The sequence below is a fragment of the Schistocerca cancellata genome, chromosome 2 (genome assembly GCF_023864275.1).
Source record: "Schistocerca cancellata isolate TAMUIC-IGC-003103 chromosome 2, iqSchCanc2.1, whole genome shotgun sequence".
NCBI classification, from domain to species: Eukaryota; Metazoa; Arthropoda; class Insecta; order Orthoptera; family Acrididae; genus Schistocerca; species Schistocerca cancellata.
Genome location: NC_064627.1, coordinates 1,048,983,012 through 1,049,004,923, shown reverse-complemented (window position 1 = coordinate 1,049,004,923; position 21,912 = coordinate 1,048,983,012). Strand labels below are relative to the sequence as shown.

The 21,912-nt window shown below is 38.8% G+C and overlaps 1 protein-coding gene across 1 annotated transcript in view; it reads left to right on the top strand.

Annotated features, from left to right (window-relative positions):
* Positions 1–21,912, top strand: part of LOC126149349 (esterase E4-like) — a 97,516-nt gene that overhangs the window by 63,179 nt on the left and 12,425 nt on the right. The window contains exons 5-9 of the mRNA XM_049915809.1: positions 10,427–10,617; positions 10,734–10,908; positions 11,028–11,206; positions 11,284–11,431; positions 11,715–11,850. Coding sequence (XP_049771766.1) covers positions 10,427–10,617; positions 10,734–10,908; positions 11,028–11,206; positions 11,284–11,431; positions 11,715–11,850 — 829 coding nt within the window. The remainder of the gene's footprint in view (positions 1–10,426; positions 10,618–10,733; positions 10,909–11,027; positions 11,207–11,283; positions 11,432–11,714; positions 11,851–21,912) is intronic.

The window sequence follows — 21,912 nt, the reverse complement described above, 5'->3', positions numbered from 1 at the left end:
CCTCAGTATATTTCGAGAGAGGCTGCTCGTCACTGCAGATGCAATGACCTTGGATGGCTGGTGGTTAGTCGGTTTGATATGGATGGAGGTACTGATGTAGCCATCTTTGAGGTGGAGGCTAACATCTAGGAAGGTGGCTTGTTGGGTTGAATAGGACTAGGTGAAGGAAATGGGGGAGGGGGCGGGGGGGGGGGGAGTTTTTGAGGTCCTGGAGGAATTGAGACAGGGTGTTCTCCCCTTCCATCCACATAGCAAAGATGTCATCAATGAATCTGAACCAGGTGAGGGGTGTATGATTCTGGGTTTTTAGGAAGGATTCCTTTAGATGTCCCATGAATAGGTTGGGCTCACACCTGTAACCCAGATTTGTTTGTAGGTAATGCCTTTGGAGGAGATGTAATTTTGGGCAAGGATATAGTTGAACATGGTGACTAGGGAGGAGTTGTTGGTTTGGAATCTGTCAGTCATTGAGAAAGGTAGCGTTCAGTAGCTGTAAGGCCATGGGGATTAGGGATGTTAGTGTACAGGGATGTGGCATCAATAGTGACGAGCAGGGCAACATGTGTTGAAAGGACAGTAACTGTGGAGAATCGTTGGAGGAAATGGTTGGTATCTTTTTTATAGGAGGGTAAGTTCCAGTAATAGGTTGAAGGTGTTGGTCTATGAACGCAGAGATTTTCACAGTGGGAGCACAGTAACTGGTCACAATGGAGCATCCTGGGTGGTTAGGTTTAAGGACTTTAGGAAGCATGTACAAGGTAGGAATGTGGGCAGTAGTAGGGATGAGTAGAGAGATGGACTCTGGTGAGAGGTTCTGGGATGGGTCTAAAGACTTGAGTAATGACTAGAGATCCTGCTGGATTTCTGGAATGGGGTTATGTGGCAAGGTTTGTAGGTGGAAGTATCTGACAGCTGCCAGAGTCCTTCCACCAGGTAATCCTTGTGGTTCAAAACAACAGTGGTGGGGCCTTTGCCCGCAGATAGGATTATAAGGTCAGGATCAGTTTTTAGATGGTGGACCTTGAGTTCTTTCTGCGTATGTAAGGTTAGTTTGTATGTTGAGGGATTTGGGAAACGATGATGAGACAAGGTTCAAGGTTAAGAAATTCTGGAAAGATAACAGGGGTTGATTTGGGGGACCATTGGGGTGAATCATTGTTGGATGAACCAGTGAACCGAGTTAGGCAAGGTTCAATATTGGTCTTTGGTTGAGTCTGATTGGTAGGGTTGGTGGCAGAAAAGTGTTTCCACAATAATGACCGTGAGAAGGAGAGAAGGTCTTTAACAAATCCAGCATGACTGTATTTGGGAGTGGGGCAAAAGGTGGGGCCTTTGGAAAAGGCTGATATTTCTGTGGGATAGGTTCATGACTGTTTTGCTGGTATGTTTAGGTTCTGGGTCCTGTGTGGTGGTGGGAGGGAGTTTTGGTGGGTGGGGTAAGTATAGTAGGTATGTATGACAGGGTTTGTCAGCTATGAGGAAACATGGGGTAAGTTTGGGGGTTGTTGAAGAGGTGGTGTTGTGAGAGTCTTTCTGTTGTGCCTATCTGCAACTCAGCATCTCCACTATATGGTGAGTAGCAACTTTCCTTTTTGTAATTTTATTACATTCCATTGTGAATTTTTCACTTTTGATTTTTGCCCGATGGCTTTTCTTCGATCCTAACCCAGTACTGTTTTCCTCTGTTACTATTTTATTTTGCATCACCCATTGTGAAGGGACAGATCAAGATAAGATGGATAGTTTTTATGATGCACTCAGAGATGTAGTTGTTAGAGTAAAGGACATGGACAGTGTGCTGCTCATGGGTGATTTTAATGCCAGGATTAAAAATCGAACAGAAGGGTATGAAAAGGTTATGGGTAAATTTGGAGAGGATATGGAGGCCAACAGGAACAGGAAACAACTCTTGGATTTCTGTGCCAGTATGGGCTTAGTAATCACAAACTCCTTTTTTAAACATAAGAACATTCACCGGTATACTTGGGAAGGCAGGGGAACCAGATCTGTCATTGACTATATAATAACAGATCAGGAATTCAGGAAGGCTGTGAGGGACACACATGTATTCAGGGGATTCTTTGATGACACTGATCATTATTTAATCTGCAGCGAAATTGGTATTGTGAGGCCGAAAGTGCAGGAGGTCAGGTCCATATGTAGGAGGATAAGAGTGGAGAAACTTCAGGATAAGGAAATCAGGCACAAGTACATAACAGCAATCTCAGAAAGGTACCAGTTAGTTGAATGTAGTCAAATACAGTCATTGGACAAGGAATGGACAAGGTACAGGGACACAGTACTAGAAGTGGCTAAAGAATGTCTTGGAACAGTAGTGTGTAAAGGTAGGATGAAGCAAACAGCTTGGTGAAATGACACAGTCAAGGCAGCCTGTAAAAGGAAAAAGAAGGTGTATCAAAAATGGCTACATACCAGAACTCAGGTAGACAGAGAAAGTTATGTTGAAGAAAGAAACAAAGCCAAACAGATAATTGCAACATCCAAGAAGAAATCTTGGGAAGGCTTTGGAAACAGGTTGGAGACTTTGGGTCAAGCTGCTGGAAAACCATTCTGGAGTGTAATTAGCAGTCTTTGAAAGGGAGGTAAGAAGGAAATGACACATATTTTGGACAGGTCAGGAAAACTGCTTGTGAATCCTGTGGATTCCTTGGGCAAATGGAGGGAATATTTTGAAGAATTGCTCAATGTAGGTGAAAATACGATCAGTAATGTTTCAGATTTCGATGTACAATGGGATAGGAATGAGGATGGAAATAGGATCACATTTGAGGAAGTGGTGAAAATGGTCAATAGACTGCAGTGCAATAAAGCGGCTGGGGTGGATGAAATTAAGTCGGAACTCATCAAATACAGTGGAATGTCAGGTCTTAAATGGCTACATAGGATAATTGAAATGGCCTGGGAGTTGGGACAGGTTCCATCAGACTGGACAAAAGCAGTAATCACACCAATCTTTAAACATGGAAACAGAAAAGATTGTAACAACTACAGAGGTATCTCTTTAATCAGCGTTGTGGGTAAAATCTTCTCAGGTATTGTTGAAAGGAAAGTGCGAGTACTAGTTGAGGACCAATTGGATGAAAATCAGTGTGGGTTTAGGCTTCTTACAGGTTGTCAGGACCAGATCTTTAGCTTACGGCAAATAATGGAGAAGTGTTATGAATGGAACAGGGAATTGTATTTATGCTTTATAGATCTAGAAAAGGCATATGACCGGGTTCCTAGGAGGAAGTTATTGTCTGTTCTACGAGATTATGGAATAGGAGACAAACTTTAGCAAGCAATTAAAGGTCTTTACATGGATAGTCAGGCAGCAGTTAGAGTTGACGGTAAATTGAGTTCATGGTTCAGAGTAGTTTCAGGGGTAAGACAAGGCTGCAACCTGTCTTCACTGTTGTTCATATTATATATGGATCATATGTTGAAAACAATAGACTGGCTGGGTAAGATTAAGATGTGTGAACACAAAATAAACAGTCTTGCATATGTGGATGACTTAGTTGTGATGGTAGATTCAATTGAAAGTTTGCAAAGTAATATTTCAGAGCTAGACCAGAAATGTAAGGACTATGGTATGAAGATTAGCATCTACAAAACGAAAGTAATGTCAGTGGGAAAGAGATATAAACGGATTGAGTGCCAAATAGGAGGAACAAAGTTAGAACAGGTGGACAGTTTCAAGTACTTAGAATGCATATTCTCACAGAATGGCAACATAGTGAAAGAACTGGAAGTGAGATGTAGCAAAGCTAATGCAGTGAGTGCTCAGCTACGATCTACTCTCTTCTGCAAGAAGGAAGTCAGTACCAAGACTAAGTTATCTGTGTACCGTTCAATCTTTCGACCAACTTTATTCTATGGGAGTGAAAGCTGGGTGGATTCAGGGTACCTTATCAATAAGGTTGAGGTAACGGATATGAAAGTAGCTAGGATGATTGCAGGTACTAGTAGATGGGAACAATGGCATGAGGGTGTCCACAATGAGGAAATCAAAGAAAAACTGGGAGTGAACTCTATAGATGTAGCAGTCAGGGCGAACAGGCTTAGATGGTGGGGTCATGTTACACGCATGGGAGAAGCAAGGTTACCCAAGAGACTCATGGGTTCAGCAGTAGAGGGTAGGAGGAGTCGTGGCAGACCAAGGAGAAGGTACCTGGATTCGGTTAAGAATGATTTTGAAGTAATAGGCTTAACATCAGAAGAGGCACCAATGTTAGAACAGAATTGGGGATCATGGAGGAATTTTATAAAGGGGACTATGCTCCAGACTGAATGCTGAAAGGCATAATCAGTCTTAAATGATGATGATGATGATGATGATGATGATGATCACTATATTCAATGTCCATCCTTCTTTCTCCTCTTTTCTGTGCTTCTCTTATCGCTTTACAAACTGCACTGCACACTCAACTTATGAGCCACACTGTATCAACCGTCTTGGCTGCGTACAACAGATGGCTACAAGACCACGCTGATTGTTGCTGCAGCATGTTATGTCCCACATTACTCCAGCTGATATAATTAATCCTATACTTTCAAACTGATCACTCTCCCTGTGTCATTTTCCGCATTTTTGCATGTTAATTCCTCCACCCTTCCGGTGCCGGACGATCTTGTTTCTCATCCTATGAACTCCTCCCCACCTCCCACACTTTCCACTCTATTCCAGTTCGCACCCACTAATTCCACTATCCAGTCACATCTGCCGTCCTCCTTCTTCACACTTATCCACCCCCAGACCTGCTAGCCACAGTAAAACATACATTCATATTATTTATTCTTTACTTTGATCCTTGTGATCTATCACCAATTTTAGTGAGTTTTCACCTTTTGCTATCGTTGACTATCTCAGATTTCATCTTGTTCCCCCTTTTGCATCCATTTCAGCCTTTTCGTGAATTTTCACTTGAGGGTATTTTTGCGAAATTTTTCGCACATAATTCTACATTATTTACGTAATTTTTCACATTTTTTCCATCACCATGAATGCTTTCTCCTTCCATCTGCGTCAATACAGAAAAGTTTCCTTATCCCTCGCCAGATCCCAGTCCTGCATACTGTTCATGCACTGTCGCTTGGCTCATGAAATCCTCCCTAATGGCCTTACCATCAAATTACCCATCTCTGACTGCCATCCCCCTTCCAGAATGACCTCCACCTGTTCAGATTCCACCAGTTCTTAGCACTCACCAACATAATCCTGCAAAACCATATCAACCAAGCCCAAACCTCCTTGCAGTACCTTCTCTCTATCCACAGAATTCTCCTGCTTTGCAGTCCCAAATTCCTGGAACTCACAGCACACATTGAAACACTTGTCCCACAGGAACTTGAGCAACATACACAACACCACCTCAAAAAGCTCTCCATCCTGCTCATTTCCTACTCCTGCCTTGGAGTACCACTGTCCACCGCCTCTACAACAACCTCCAAATCTCCCCTCACATCCCCTCATAGCTGACAAAACCCTGTCTAGCAGACCTACTACACCTTACCCCACCCATCCAAGACTCTTTCTCACCACACCATGAGAACCCAGAACCTAAACAGACCCACAAAACAGTCATGAACCTATCCTCCAAAGCCTTAGTCCCACAAATGCCTCACCTTTTGCCCCACTCCAAATTCAACCATGCAGAACTTGTTAACAGAATTATCTCCTTCTCCTGGTCCCTGCAGTGGAAACACTTTTCTGCCAACAACCCTACCAATCAGACTCAACCAAAGACCAATTTTGAACCTTGCCTAACTCAGTTCACTCCTTCATCCAACTGTGATCCACCCCCACTGCCCCCAAATCACCCCGTTATCATTCCAGAATTTCTTAACCTCGAACCTTGCCTCACCATCATTCCCAAATTCCCAAACGTGCAAACTAACCTTACATCCACAGAAAGAGCCGCAGTCAGCCATCAAAAACTGATCCTGATCTTATAATCCCACCTGCAGACAAAGGCTCCACTACTGTTGTTTTGAACTGCAAGGATTACCTGGCAGAAGGTCTCTACCAGCTGTCAGTTACTTCCACCTACAAACCTCGCCACAGTAATCCTATTCCAGAAATCCAGCAGGATCCCACAGTCGTTACTCAATCTTTAGGCCCATCCCAGAAACTCTCGCCAGAGTCCAACTCTCTACTCACCCCAACCGCTGTCTGCACTCCTACCTTCTACATTCTTCCTTAAGTCCATAAACCTATCCACCCAAGACCCCCCATTGTGGCCAGTTACTGTGCCCCCACTGAGAGGATCTCTGCTTTTGTAGACCAACACCTTCAACCTATTACCCGGAACCTACCCTCCCATATAAAAGATACCAACCATCTCCTCCACCAACTCTCCACAGTTCTTGTCGTTTTAGCACATGGTGCCCTGGTCATTATTGATGCCACCTCCCCATACACTAAAATTCCTAGTGCCCATGGTCTTACAGCTATTGAACACTACCTTTGTCAATGCCTGACAGATTCCAAACCAACAACCCCCTCCCTAGTCACCATGACCAACTATATCCTCACCCACGACTACTTCTCCTTCGAAGGCATTACCTACAAACAGATCAAGAGTACGGCTATGAGCACCCACATGCCATCATCCTATGCCAGCCTATTCATGGCTCATCTCAAGGAATCCTTCCTAAAAACCCAGAATCCTAAACCCCTTACCTGGTTCAGATTCATTGATGACATCTTTGCTTTTTGGATGGAAGTGTGAGGACACCCTATCCACATTCCTCCAGGACCTCAACATCTTCTCCCCCATTTGCTTCAGCTGGTCCTACTCAACCCAATAAACTACCATCCTAGATGTTGGCCTCCACCTCAAAGATGGCTACATCAGTACCTCTGTCCAAATCAAACCTGCTAACCACCAACAATACCTCCACTTTGACAGCTGCCACTCGTTCCATACCAAGAAGTCCCTCTGTACAGGCTAGCTAACCATGGTCATCACATCTGCAATGATGAGCAGTCCCTCTCGAAATATACTGAGGGTCTCACTGCAACCCTCATTGACTGTAATTATCCTCTCATTCTTGTACAATAACATATCTCCTATGCCTTATTCTTCCAGTTTCCCACCACCTCCCAAAGTCCCACTGTCCGGCCACAGAGGAGCATTCCCTCGTAACTCAGTACCACCCAGGATTGATTACCTCTCATCACGCCCTGAAATGAGAGATGTCCTGCCCACTATCCTTCCCACCCTTCCCACAATGGTATTCCACCGTCCACCAAACCTACACGATATACTCTTCCATCTTTACACAACCCCTGCTCCCAAACCTTTACCTCAAGGCTCATACCCATGTAATAGACCTAGATCCAAGACCTGTCCCACACATCCTCCCACCTCCACCTACTTCAGTTACTAACATCATCTATCCCATCAAATGCAGAGCCACCTGTGAAACCAGTTATGTGATCTGCAAGCTAAGCTGCAACCACTGTGCTGCATTATATGTAGGCATGGCAACCAACAAGCTGTCTGTCCGCATGAATGGCCATCAACACACTGTGGCCAAGAAATAAATGGACCACCCTGTTGCTGAACATGCTGCCAAATATGATATCTTTCATTTCAGTCTCTGCTTCACTGCCTGTGCTGTATGGATCCTTCCCATCAACACCAGCTTTTCTGAACTGCGCAGGTGGGAAATTTCCCTGCAATACATCCTACATTCCCATAACCCTCCTGGCCTCGACCTTTGTTAGTCACTGTCTTCACCCATAAAACTTGTTTCCTGTTTGCATGCCAGCACTAAACAGCCATCATTCCAGCATCGCACACAGTCATTTTATTTTATTTCTCTCCATTTCCACTATCTCTCCCCCCACCCCCCCACCCCCCAATCACCATCTCTCACCTGCCCTCCGTCTAACCGGCAGCACTTCACTGTCTGCCACCTACACCATACTGTACCTCTACCACCCTACCCCAGCCTCCTCCATACCCCCACCCAGTCGCCACTCCCATCGAGCACTGGTGCTGCTGCTCACAGTGTGGTTTCAGTTGCCTGAGACTGCAGTCGTGTGTGCGAGTTGTGTGTGTGTGTGTGTGTGTGTGTGTGTGTGTGTGTGTGTGTGTGTGTGTGTGTGTGTTGACGAAGGCCTTAATTGCTGAAAGCTTTAATTGTGAGAGTCTTTTTGTTGTGCCTATCTGTGACTCAGTATCTCCACTATGTGATGAGTATCAACTTTCCTTTTTATAATATTGGTACATTCCATCCTGGATTTTCCTTTGTTTGATAGCAGTAGTATCAAGTACATGAGGTATAAGAGGGCAGTGCATTGGTGGAGCTGTCATTTGAAGTCAGATGATTCATGTGAAAATGTTTCTGGCGTGATTATGGCCACATGACAGGAATTGACAGACATAAAGGGAACTGACAGACTTTGAACCCAGAATAGTAGTTGGAGGTATATGAGACATTCCAGTTTAGAAATCATTAGGGAATTCAATATTATATTCTGACAACGACAGTGTCAAGACTGTGCTGAGAATACCAAATTTGAGGTACTTCCTGTCATCATGGACAACACAGTGGCCAACGGCCTTCACTTAATATCCATGAGCAGCAGTGTTTGCATAGAGTTGTCAGTGCTTACAGCCAAACAAACACTACATGAAATAATGCAAAAATCAATCTGGGATGTTCAACAACTGTCTTTGTTAGGACAGTGCAGTGAAATTTGTCATTAATGGCTCTTGGCTCGTGACCACATCAGTTGGACCCTAGACAATTGTAAAACTGGCCTAGTCAGATGAGTCCCAATTTCAGTTGGTAAGAGCTAATGTTAGGGATTGTGTGTGGTGCAGATCCCACAAAATCATGGACCCAGGTTGTCAACAAGGCACTGTACAATTTGGTGGTGTTTCCATAATGGTATGGGCTATGTTTATGTAGAATGGACTGGATCCTCTGGTCCAGCTGAATTGATCGTTGAGTGGAAATGGTTATGTTTGGCTACTTGGTGACCATTTGTAGCCATTCATAGACTTCATGTTCCCAAATGACAACAGAATTGTTATGGATAACAGTGTGCTTTATCACCAGCCCACAATTGGTCATGATTGATTTGAAAAACATTGTTGACAGTTTGATCAAATTATTTTGCTACCCGTCAGACATTTATGTGACATAATCAAGAGGTCAGTTCATGCACAAATTCTGCTACAGCAGTACTTTCACAATTATAGACGGCTATAGAGGCAGCATGGCTCAATATTCCTGCAGGGGACTTCCAACGACTTGTTGAGTCCATGCCACATCGAGCTGTTGTTCTGTGCCAGGCAAAAGGAGGTCCAACACAATATTAGGAGGTGTCCTATGACTGTCACTACAGTGTACAGATGAATTAAAAATATGATGGGATTAGTTAACATCCTTGCAGAGCACCACAACATACATTAACGATTTCTGGCATGATTGCATTGTGAAATGTGCCATAGACAGTGCTGAATCCAGTTTTCACATGGAGAAGGTGGATTTGAAAATTACGTGACTGGTGGAACTGAAGACTCAATTTGCAATCAAACAGATATTTGTGCTGTTCTGAAAGGCTCCATTCTAGGTTTCAGTGGTGGTAATTCAAGCAAAATGTTATATTATTGTCTGGACAATATCTCCACAGTTTGTCAGCTTGTGAAGAACTTTGATTAGCTGTATTAACCCATCACAACATGATACTGAGGTGGGTAAGAATCTGTTCTCTAGGAGGTTTACCATGCTACACCATGAAATGCCTATGTGAAGAATGAATCAAAAGCATTCACTCTGAGTAATTTCATTTACATCAGTCAGGTGCACATTCTTATTAAGCTGAGAAGAAAGATCATTTGCTGCCCTGAGGTGGGTCACATTATGCAAGATACACATATCCTCGTGTATCTTGTTAGAGATGTATCAATGCAGTCATTGTAATGAGTGATTAAATTCACATAATTGCTATTTTTCTTTCACATATGTAACATAAAGTAATCCCAAAAACAAACTTTGTATTTCGATAAATAAAACAGAAATAGTATTTGTTTTTTTTATATATATGTTAATGACACTCTGGGGTGTAATATGAAGGGAAAGAAGGAAAAGAGCAATAAAGAAGGCTAAAAGCAGAGAGTAAGAGAAAGAGAGGGGTAGGAGTGAATGCAGTTGCTTCTGTTACTTTTAGATCAATAATGTGGATCCTAGAATAACTGATACTCAGTTTAATTACATATCATATGACAATACCCCATTATATAAGCAACCCTGAAAGATTTTCGTGTTTCAAAATTAACAAGAAAGAAAAAACTCATAAAAGATACAATTTCTGCAATAGGAAGCACTGCAAAAAGAAATTAGAATTATTTATGAATAGTTATAAAAATGTTTTTGGTAAATCTAATTAAATCATTGTTTCCAGGTTTGTTCCATAGAGCGATTTCAATGAGTGCATCTATTGATACCAGGTGGGATATCGACCATGATCCAATAGCAATAGCAAGGAAACATGCCAGTTTACTTGGATGTCCTACTGCAACATCCCAACTGATTGCAGAATGTCTCCGTGCAAAACCAGCTAGAGACATTGCTGAATCAATTGGACTATTAAGGGTTTGTGTTATTTCAGTGTCAAGTGTTTAGCAATACAAAAAAAAGTTGCAATGAAGTCCTATTCCATTACCCATTTTATCAAGAGCGGTTATATTGACAAAAAAATTTTCAACTAGGAATGGGCTCGTGATCCAATTCTCAAATATTACCCAGTTATTGAGTCTGATCTACATGATGGGAGAGAGAGATATCTTACTGAAGAGCCTTATTTACAGCTGTTGCACAGAAATTTTACTCAGGTACCATGGCTAACAGGTTTCACTAAAGATGAATTTTCTTGGAGAGCATTGTGTAAGTATAAAAGAAAAAACATATGTTGTATGAGCTAAAGTAAAACTGATTAATAATAGTACTTGTGTAAAGGAATATTATTTATCCTTAACTTATTTTTAAACTTACACTATTTGTAGCTGTAACAAGTAATGCAACACTAGCCAATGACATGTATGAGAATTTTGAATTTGTTGCTCCAATTGCCTTCATGTATGAACGAGGAACAAATCAGTCACATCACACTAGTCAAGAGCTCAAGAAATTTTATCTTAAAAATCAACCAATTACCAACACTTCATTAGATGGGCTTGGAAAGGTAATACTGACTTCAATTTGCACAAATATACAATCAAATCATGTCACATTTATTTTCATTTTTATTATTTCTTGCAGCTTTATGCAGATGCCATTATTTGCTTTGGTGAAGATCGAGCTGCTAAAATAATAGCAAAAATTAGTAGGTGCCCAGTCTACTTCTATAAATTTTCATATCAGGGCAGGTACAGCTTCTTTTATATTCCAGGAACAACCACACCATATGGTAAGTTTTACATATTACAGTCTAGTGTCTTACATCATACACTTATTTTGCTTTCTATTTCAGCAATCAAATTTTATTTATTCATCAAAAGCCAAAATGTTAAAAAATGCCTTAAAAATAAGACTCTTTATTTAGAAATAGCTTATAAAAATTTGTTGTCCTAAAAAACTGAAAAAAAAACGAACATTGGCTAGTAAATGTAATGAAGTTATCCTGTTTCTAGACCTGGTTGTACTATACAGCCTAGCAGTTGTAAAAGTGAATTTTACATAATTTATTGCAGGTGTGGCACATCATGATGATCTCATGTACCTGTTTTATATATCTTCTCTTGGATTTCCATTTTTCCAAGATGGTGAACCAGAAACACATATCTCAGAAACACTTATTGCTATGTGGGCAAATTTTGTGCAAACTGGGTGAGTACTATTTTACTGCTGTTTGAAAATCTTACTACCAACACTTTGTTTTTCATCTAAAATCTCTTAAGGGTATAATTTTGAACATGATTTACATGTCTTGTCAAATATATTAATCATCATATGATGTATGAAGATGCGTTACAGAGGTGATAATCTTTTGGAAATACAGTGTAGACTTTACATAATTATTGAAGCAAATCATTAGAGTTTGGGAGCAAAGATTCTTCTGCAACATTTATCACAGATTGACATGCTTTTGAATGCAGGAGGATGTACTCAAAGGTTGTCACACGCTTCAGTGGTAATGAGCCACTTAGTTAGTGACAGATTGGATTTCAAAAGTGCTCTATAGTGAGGAAGCTGTTTACATCTTCACTGACTACATAATAAAATTTTAGATGACTGTGTATCATTGGTTGGACCAACTGTGATTCATCAGAGATATTTGACTCTTTATTCATAATATTGCATTACACATTTTTTGTGGTGTACATGGGTCAATACATATGTGGTTGAGTTACCATTCAAGAAGCAGGATGCAGAAACTTCCAATAGGAATATTGATACAAACAGTGATGCTATATCAACTTCATGGTAAGAAATTACAGTGGGCATTCCACAGGGCTTGATCTTGATTCCAAGTCTGTTCCTTGCTCTGTGTTAGTGATCTATCAGTTTATTTTAATGAAAGTGAAAAAAATAGTCCTTTTTGCAAATGATATGTCATTATTGTTAATCCAATCAAAGCTGCATCCACAGGGAAAATAGTAAGTTATTTGTTTGTGTATGCTATTAACTGGTTTTGCAGAAATGGATAAGATTTAAGTTTTGAAAAAACATAACTCATCAGTTTTGTATTGTCATAAATACTCCACCTACTATGAATGTAGCTTACAATCAAAAAATAATAAACAATGTGAAAGTTCAAAATTCACTGGTGTGTGTATTAATGAAAACCTAAATTAAGAACACCATTTCATATATGTGCTAAAACATTTAGGTTGTGCTATATCTGCCATGAAGCTAACTGGGAATTTTGAGGACATACAGTCAGTAAGTGAACATAATTTGCATATTCCCATTCACTGACATTCAACAGTATAATATTCTGGGATCAGAAAAATATTCTGGGATTACTCCTCACTTATGCAAAATGTATTCATTCTGTGAAATATAGTAATTAAAATTGTGTGTGAAGATTGTAAGATTTATAGTTGGTTATTACTTCTGAGCATATATGCCCCAGGACAACAAAGAAAAATTTGGGACTTTTTTCATCCAGAAAAATCAAGGAAAACCCAGGAATTTTTTAGAACTTTTCATTTAAATTTTTGTAATTTTGACTGGTAAGAACTGATGCTCTAACAAAGAATTTTACTTTAGCACACTACTGCAGAATAATATTGTAGCAATAAAACATAAGCAAGAGAATAACACCAAAATAAAACCTTAGTTGTAAATAAAATGTGCCATTTACAGTTTACAGCCATGAATTACAGTGCACACACAAGCATCTGCCAACAGCAAAATGTGTTGTAGGCTTTAGGACAAAGATTATGCAATATTTCAAAACAACAAACAGCTTTTGATGAGTGGACCATCACAACTGTTTACAGATCTAACAGGTAGCAGGAAAATATTTTGAATGGTGGTTTGAGAAGCATTACTTTTAAAGTAAATTGCCTTTTATGCAAGATGAATTGTGTTACATGTGACAATGTGTGATGAATCTCTTAAATTATGGAGCATTTGACTCTCACTCAAAATTTAACTTCTTGAGTACCTGCCACTTAGAAACATTTTGGCCCCAAAGGCCAGCCATTTATGCCATTATTTAAAATTTTACTGGAACATTTGTGTTTGATATATCTTAAGGGGTAACATATGCTAAAACAGATCAAGCTTCAAGGTTAGTTTTCATATTTATTTTAGTTGTGTCATAATAATGATGGTAACAAGTGCAATTATCGAAGGTGAGCTGTTGAGCAGTTTCACACATAATTGGTTTTTCTGTGGAAAAGTCAGTGCTCAACAGATCATGCATTCAGCAATGTTCAGTGTGCAGCAGTGAGATTTATAATTGTGATTCTCAAAAATATTCAGCTGCTGCTATTTAAACTGTGTTCTTAGGATCCTGCCTAACCAACATCCTCAGAAAAAACAGCAAAAAATTTTTGACAAGCAGTTTTATATTTAGAAGCTTAGCTTTTCTTGCAGCTGTACTATATGTATATTAATGTAAACCAAGTGTATGTGCTTCTTAACAGTAATGTTGCTGTTGGCTGACTGCATCTTGTATCTTTTGCTGTGAATGTCTGCTGACATTGCCTGCTGAGATCATATGACATGAGCTGTGACTGTATGAAAATTAAAAAGCACATAGTGCAGCAAATGCTTCAGAAGGTAACGCTGTATTTGGTGGATTTCATACTTATACTTCCGTAATATGAAAATATGCAGTGCACATGTTGCTGCGCATCAAAGATTTTTCCAAAATGAGTTGTTTTCTGCTGGGGTTCATTTCCTTAAGTTCTCAGAAGTTCTACCCCTGCGAATATAACCTTTACCATTAAAAAGATTGATAAGTTTTACAGTTCTGAGGGAAAGTATATTGTTACCTAAAATGGAAAAAATCTACTTTCGACCGGGAAAAAGTGTATTTTTACCCGGGAAAATTTCGGGAATTTGCCGTTCCCCCATGTACACTCTGTACTTGCTATAGTCAGTGTTTTTGGAAAATTAGATATCGGACATTCATAAGTAACCAGTTTTGGAGGACAAAATTACTCCCAAGGTACATGCACTGAAAACTATAGTTCAGACCGTGATCCTACCCTGTCTATTCTCCCACACTGTTCTGTATTCATTCTCTTCCAAAATATTCTAATAATAATGAAGAGGCGGTAATATGTGAACACTTTTCTATGAAGTAGTTAATTTCTTCCACTATAAATTCAACTATTATGTCCCTACTTGTTCTGAGAGCACTCACACTACAATTGCAGCACTCATCTATCACGACCTTACACCAGGATACCTTTGATGATTCTTTACTTTACAATCAACACTTCACTGTATAACAATGCCCCAGATATGAATTAATCCTGAGCATCCAAATTCTCACTTTCCCACACACACATACACGCTGTACTCGTGTGATAGCTTGGGTGCATCTTTGTAAATATCTCCACAAAATATTGGGTTGATGTGTAAGTTCACTGCATTTTCCTATAAGTTTAATAAAACAACAGATACACATAACAGGACTTTATTCATCATTAATATGTTCTCCTTCACTATTTACAACAGTCTGCCAATGTTGGGTAACTTTTTGATTTTGTCACTGTAGAAGTCACGTGGTTTGGGCCGAAGAATTTGTTGAGCCATGATCAGAGCACTTTTTCATCCAAAAAGTAAGTTTGTTGAAGGCTGTTTGACAAAGAGCAGAAAACACCTGAGGGCATAAAATCAGGTGATTAAGGTGGGTGCAGAATAATTTCCCAACCCAGTTGCTGTATAGTGTTTTTTATCAGTGTAACAGAACACAGACAGGCATTATTATGGACTAGCAGTCTTCTTGGTTATTTTTCTTGGATTGCATCTGCAAGATGTCTCAGTTGTTGACAATAAATGTCAGCAGTGTTGATTACACCTCGGGGAAGCATTTCATAGTACACCACACTGTTGCTGTTCGACCAGATGCATAGTGTTATCTTTTTTGGATGCATGTAGGTCTTTGTATGGGGACCTGCTGCTTTCTTTGGGTTGAACCATTCTTTTCTTTTCCTTATCAAACAGTGGGAAATCCAGGATGGAATGTAACAATATTATGAGAAGGAAAGTTGCTACTCACCGTATAGCAGAGATGATGAGTCACAGATAGGCACAACAAAAAGACACTCATAGTTAAAGCTTTCAGCCACTGGCTTTTGTCAACAATAGACACACATTCTCACACACACACACACACACACACACACACACACACACACACACATGCAAATGCAGCTCACACACGACTGCAGACTCAGGCAGCTGAACTGGTTTCAGTTGCCTGTGACTACAGTCGTGTGTGTGTGTGTGTGTGTGTGTGTGTGTGTGTGTGTGTGTGTGTGTGTGTACTGTTGACGAAGGCCAGTGGCTGAAAGCTTTGTGAGAGTCTTTTTGTTGTGCCTAAATGCGACTCAGCATCTCCACTATATGGTGAGTAGCAACTTTCCTTTCTTTTCCTCGTGTTAGCATAAAGACACCATTTCCCGTCACCAATAATTATACAGGATAGGAATGGCCAGTGTTGTTGACAAGCCAATTGATGATGAGCAAGCAGAGATGCACATATGGCCATCTGCAATTTTCGTGAGTTTGGCTTAGAGCATGTTGTAACAATACACCCAACTTTTGAATCATCCCCACTGCATGCAAATGTTGCACAATGGTGAAATAATTACAGTTCATCACATTTTCCATCTCTCAAGTACACTGATGTGGATTAATGCGTTTAAATGATCTTCATCTAACCCCGATGGTCTTCCTGATGTGGAGTCACTGATGTCAAACCAATCTTCCTTTCAACAAGAAAACCATATCATGCCATGCTCTGTCAGTGGCATTATCCCCATGCACAGTGTAAATATTTCTGGCTCCCTCCACTACTGTCATTCCTCTACTGAACTCAAACAGAATATTATGTCAGAAATGTTCCGATTTCCCCACCTGGCACTCTATTTTCTGACATCCACAGTTCCAAACACTATTTCCAAATGACGTAATGACAAAATGTAAACTCAAACAGCAATAGTAAATTACAAATAAAAATGACAATTGATAAATAAACGAACAGCAACCAGAATACCAAAAAGGTAGACAAAAAAGCTATGAACTTATGCACAAACCTAATCTTCAGTTTTATGCATGATTACCGGAAGCACAGGCACACAGAGTCTGTCCTGCAGGCATGTTTGGCTTGACTGACTCACTCCTTCACCCCAGACAATTTCCAGATACCAAACTCTCCCTTCTAGAACTGTGGGACATCACCATTAGCAAAGAAGCATAAGGGTAGATTCATTCCTTTAAGTATAGGATCAATATCTGCACCCTTACAAGTTTGCACAAGTATATCTTGCAGGCATCTGTTATAACAATTGGGAATAGTAACCATAGCCTCACACTATATTTACTCAGTCGTGAAACTTTTTATTGATTATTCATTGCACTTTGAGAATAATAGAGATATCAGCAGCACTTCCCTCTAGTTAATTTAGATTTGGCACAGAAAAGAATGTAATATTTAGCCATAAAACTTTTGGATAATCTTTTCATTGAAATAAAATATCTGAGAGACAGTAAAAGTATTTTAAAATGTAGATTGAAGTAGTTTCTCTTTATCAACTCTCTGTAGAGCAATATTTAGCCATAAAACTTTTGGATAACCTTTTTGTTGAAATAAAATACCTGAGAGATAGTAAAAGTATTTTAAAATGTAGATTAAAAGTAGTTTCTCTGTAACAAATTCTCTCTAGGCATAGAACAATTTCTGAAAAGAAATAAGTAGTCAGTCACAAATATTTCAATGTTGTATATCACAAAATTTAGTGCCTACCATAAATATGAGCTACATGACTTGGAATTAACTAACTCGAGGTGTCAGAAGCACTAGCCAACAAGTAGGGGGAATGTGAATATATTGACACAGATATATAAATGGAATCAATGTAAAATTGGGTACACTGAAATGAAAGTAACATGGAGGTCTGCTATTAAATGAGGAAAAGACCCAGAATATGTGGTTCAGTCCATCAAAGACTACAAAAATAGAAAAACAAAAGGCAAAGTTTTTAGGTATCATACTTGACAACAGTCTAACATGGAACTCTCATGTTGATCACATAGTGGTTAGGTTGTCAAGAGTTATATATTTGTTGAAGAGACTGATGTGTTGTGTGACATTTGAGTATGTAAGGACAGCGTACTTTGCCTTTTTTCAATCTGTTTTAAGGTATGGGTTAATACTCTGGGGAAACAGCAGAAAAATAAATGAAATTATGGTGATCCAAAAGAAAGCAATCAGAGTAATGGCTAAGGTAGATAATAGAACACATTGTAAACCATTGTTCATTAAATATAGAATTTTAACAGTAATTAATTTATATATTCTTGACAGTGTTAACTACATACTTGCTGAACTACCTAATTTAAGTGTAACAAATGAAAGGCATGGCTACTATACAAGAATGTGTACTTCTCTGCTGCTGCCACAAAATAGATTAGCTAAAACTAACAATAGTCATAAGTATATGGCAATTAAAATATATAACAAATTGTCTAAAAATGGGTCAATCAAGCCTGACAAATTATTTAAAGACAAAGTTCATAACTTCTTGTTAACTAATCCATTCTATTCATTAGAAGAATTTTTAGAAATGCCCAATATCAACTTAAATATGTAAAAATTTATTTTATAAAATTAATAGGTTAAGTGAACTGACGAAGTCTATTGCATGTAATAATGCTGAATGACTAATAAAGAATCTGAATCTGAATCTGGAGAAGGACATTATGAAGAAATTTCTCAAAACATTCTGAAGGCCAGATAATTTAAACAGTTAGATAACTATTCTAGAAAATATGGGTTACAGTCTAGCACCTGCATTGTCTAAAAACTACAAATATGTATTTTTTATCTTTTGTCATAATTCAGTGAAAGTATGTTTCTCGACAGATTTTAAATAAAACAAACAGGAAGTAACTAGAAAAATAGTTCAAATGATTGCTCTCATAAATAAGAAAAATATGGAATGTCATTTTATCTGATGTTAAAAAAAAATCTTTGACTGAATCAACAGAGGTATATGCTGCTTGTTGTTGTTTGTGCGGTCTTCAGTTCGAAGACTAATTTGCTCCAGCTCTCCATGCTACTCGGTCTTGTGCAAGCCTCTTCATCTGCATCTTCATTGTGCATAGTAAGAATGAGTTGTGATGAGAGTAAGCAAACAGAATTATCACCTCTAGATGGTGACCAGATGATCCTCTGAAATATTGTATCAAGATGCTTGTATGATTCAGATGCAAAGACAACAAGAATATTATCAAGAATGACTAATGATCCTTTCTGTCATTGAAGTACATAAACTAATTGTGTGATGCAAAAATTGGAAAATAAAGGAAACATTCAGTCATATAAATGTGTTAATCTGTTAAAGGAGGAAAACCAAGGAAATCATTACAGTATTGTTCAACTGCAGTAAGATTTGTACATGTTCAGTCTATGGCTTACTTGAGATTTTTCTTATGAGCTACATATTTGGAATGAATCATTCTACAATTCCTGAAACCAGGAGAAATTTGCACTCAGATGATTAAACATGGTAACCAGTGCATAACATTAGTATGAGGAAAGTTAACTACCCACCACATATGAGAGAATATTGAGCTGTATAAACAGACACATAAATAATGAAAAACATTCTAACAGAGTAAAACTATGCTGTAAAGTGGCTCATCTCACATCTATCTTCTTAGTAACTGAAGCATCCAAGTATGACCCTAGACACATTCACAGCTTCTAATTATCAGAAAGTTTCACAACACTGTCATATTCTGTAGTAACCCTTTTCTCAGGACTATAGGTGCAGAATGGTATATGGGCAAGCTTCTATGGAAATTGAAAAGGATGAGAGAGGTACTGATGGAATTAAAACTGTGAGAGCTGTTTGTGAACAATACCCGGACAAGTCAGTTGTTTAGACTGTTTTTCATGAGAGCAAAAGTTTGATGTCAAGTACCATATTGGCAGACAGTATCAATTGGTCAAGAAATCATAACACAGTCTGTTGCAGACTAAAATATTCCTTTGTGACATAAATAAGGTGTTAAATATTATAGTAAAGATTTTGACAAAGAGACATTTAGATTTACATGTACACATCTGCATCCACACACACACACGCATTTGTGCACACTCATGTGTGCGTGTGTGTGCTGCGCTCTCTCTCTCTCTCTCTCTCTCTCTCTCTCTCTCTCTCACACACACACACACACACACACACACACACACACAGTACTTTAGAGTTTAGAGTTCTTACAGACAGAATAATTCAGGTGAGATACTGATGTGATAAAGCGCAGGAGAGGGAAAGTCAGTATAGAGTTGCTTTCTTATCAATTCATTTTTATGTTTAATAAATAGTTTTAATTGAGTGTATGGCTCTCTTCTATTTACACTTTGAAATTACACCATTGACTAAATTACGATTTTCTGCTATTGCAGTATATATCAATCAAAATATTAAGCAGACATATTATGAATCAATGCAGTTGGCATACTATTGATTATACCTTTTGCCTCCCATAATGATGTCACAAACAGTAGGATATTAAACATTAAATGCTCACATTAAGGAATATTTTAAGTTGTCATCAGCTAGACTATGCATTTGTTAGTTGAAAACTTACTATTGCACTCAGATGCAATTGGGAAAATGCCTTATGTTATCCTGTAAATCACTGATCAAAAACAATATTCTTTACTACCAGTGGAATATGTGGCATCATAGTGCTGAAAATCAAACATCCAGGATCGGCAGGTTTGCCCATAGGCAGAAGTTAACAAATCACACTGAAAGTTGGGTGAAAAGTGCAGCATCTCATAATTACAGTAACAACACTGTTTTAAAAATAAAACTTAATCTATCAAAACTAATAATATATCTTAGAAGTTCAGTCAAATGTTGTTACTTAGAATTGTAGAGCACATGGTGGAGAACTTGGTGACAAACTTTTTTAGTCATTATGAGTCTTTATCAATACTGTCCTAAATACACTGCTGGAAAAGAAAAAAAAGATTTTGCTCCTGGAAAGACAATGTTGTGTTAATCTGATGATGGCATATGGCACCTGGGGGAGAGAGTCTATAATGATAATGATTTCATAATTGTCAACCAACAGATAGAGAAGTTGCATAGCTATCAAAGCACCATCTTTGTCTTCCCTTTAATAGGGAATTCTCACAGCCATAAAGCTCAGTGTAGTGCAAACATGTAAACCAAGCAGACCATGGAGACATACTTGTGCTTCCTACAGGCAACTAAGCAAGTTTGAAAGGGGTCAAATTGTGGGCTTCTGAGTTACGAGTTGGTCCTTGCAGAGAACTGCCACACAAGTTGGATGTGCCATGTCAGTTGTACAAAAATGTTGGTATCAGTGGTCACGTGAACACTTTCACACCTGTAGATAAGATTATGGATGTTGTAATGGTCGCCTGGTCGTAGATATAGCTAATTGCTATAATCGCACTATTTCACTCCCATTTACGGAGCTTGTTAGCACTTGATGTTAGGTTGGCGCCATTAAAATGCATTGTGTTTTGGTAATCACTGCTACTTGCTGGATTGCTGCTGTGTCTCGATGCTGATGCTGGCTCTAAATCTGGTTGTCTAGGGTTAAAAACATGAGGTCCCGTGTTTTTTATGTGCTTTTGATGATAAAGAACAAGCGAAACCAACAAATATGTAAACTTCAAATATTTATTACTCTGGTGGCCATCTTAATTCCACTGTCCACCAAAGACCATGACTCTACACAAAGTAGTACTTCCGTTACATGTTCTTTGCATTGTTTATCCACCTCAAACAATAACACACAAACACACTTTACCAAAGTGACATTCTGACTGCCTTTTTCGACCCTTCTTGTTGCTTGTATTTATAACATTGTCAAAGAACTACTAAAAAGAGATATAGTTTATAAGTCACATGTACATCTGTTATCATAATTTGTGCAGAAAAGTTATTAATTTGCATCGAGTGACATAATTTAACATGTTATTAAAATGACAGACAGATTTGACTTGACAGAATAATTCTTTGTTACAAAAAGGCCGTTTTTTAGAAGTTTGTCAATTGACTTCTCTAATTTGCATAAATAAGTAAGTAACATGAATTATTAAGAATTATATTGGTTTTCGTCCAAAATAGGATTGATTTCGTGAATACTGAGTGAAAACGCTCCTAGTGAACAAATAGGTTTCACTGGGTGATTTTTATTTAAGGAGATCCAAAA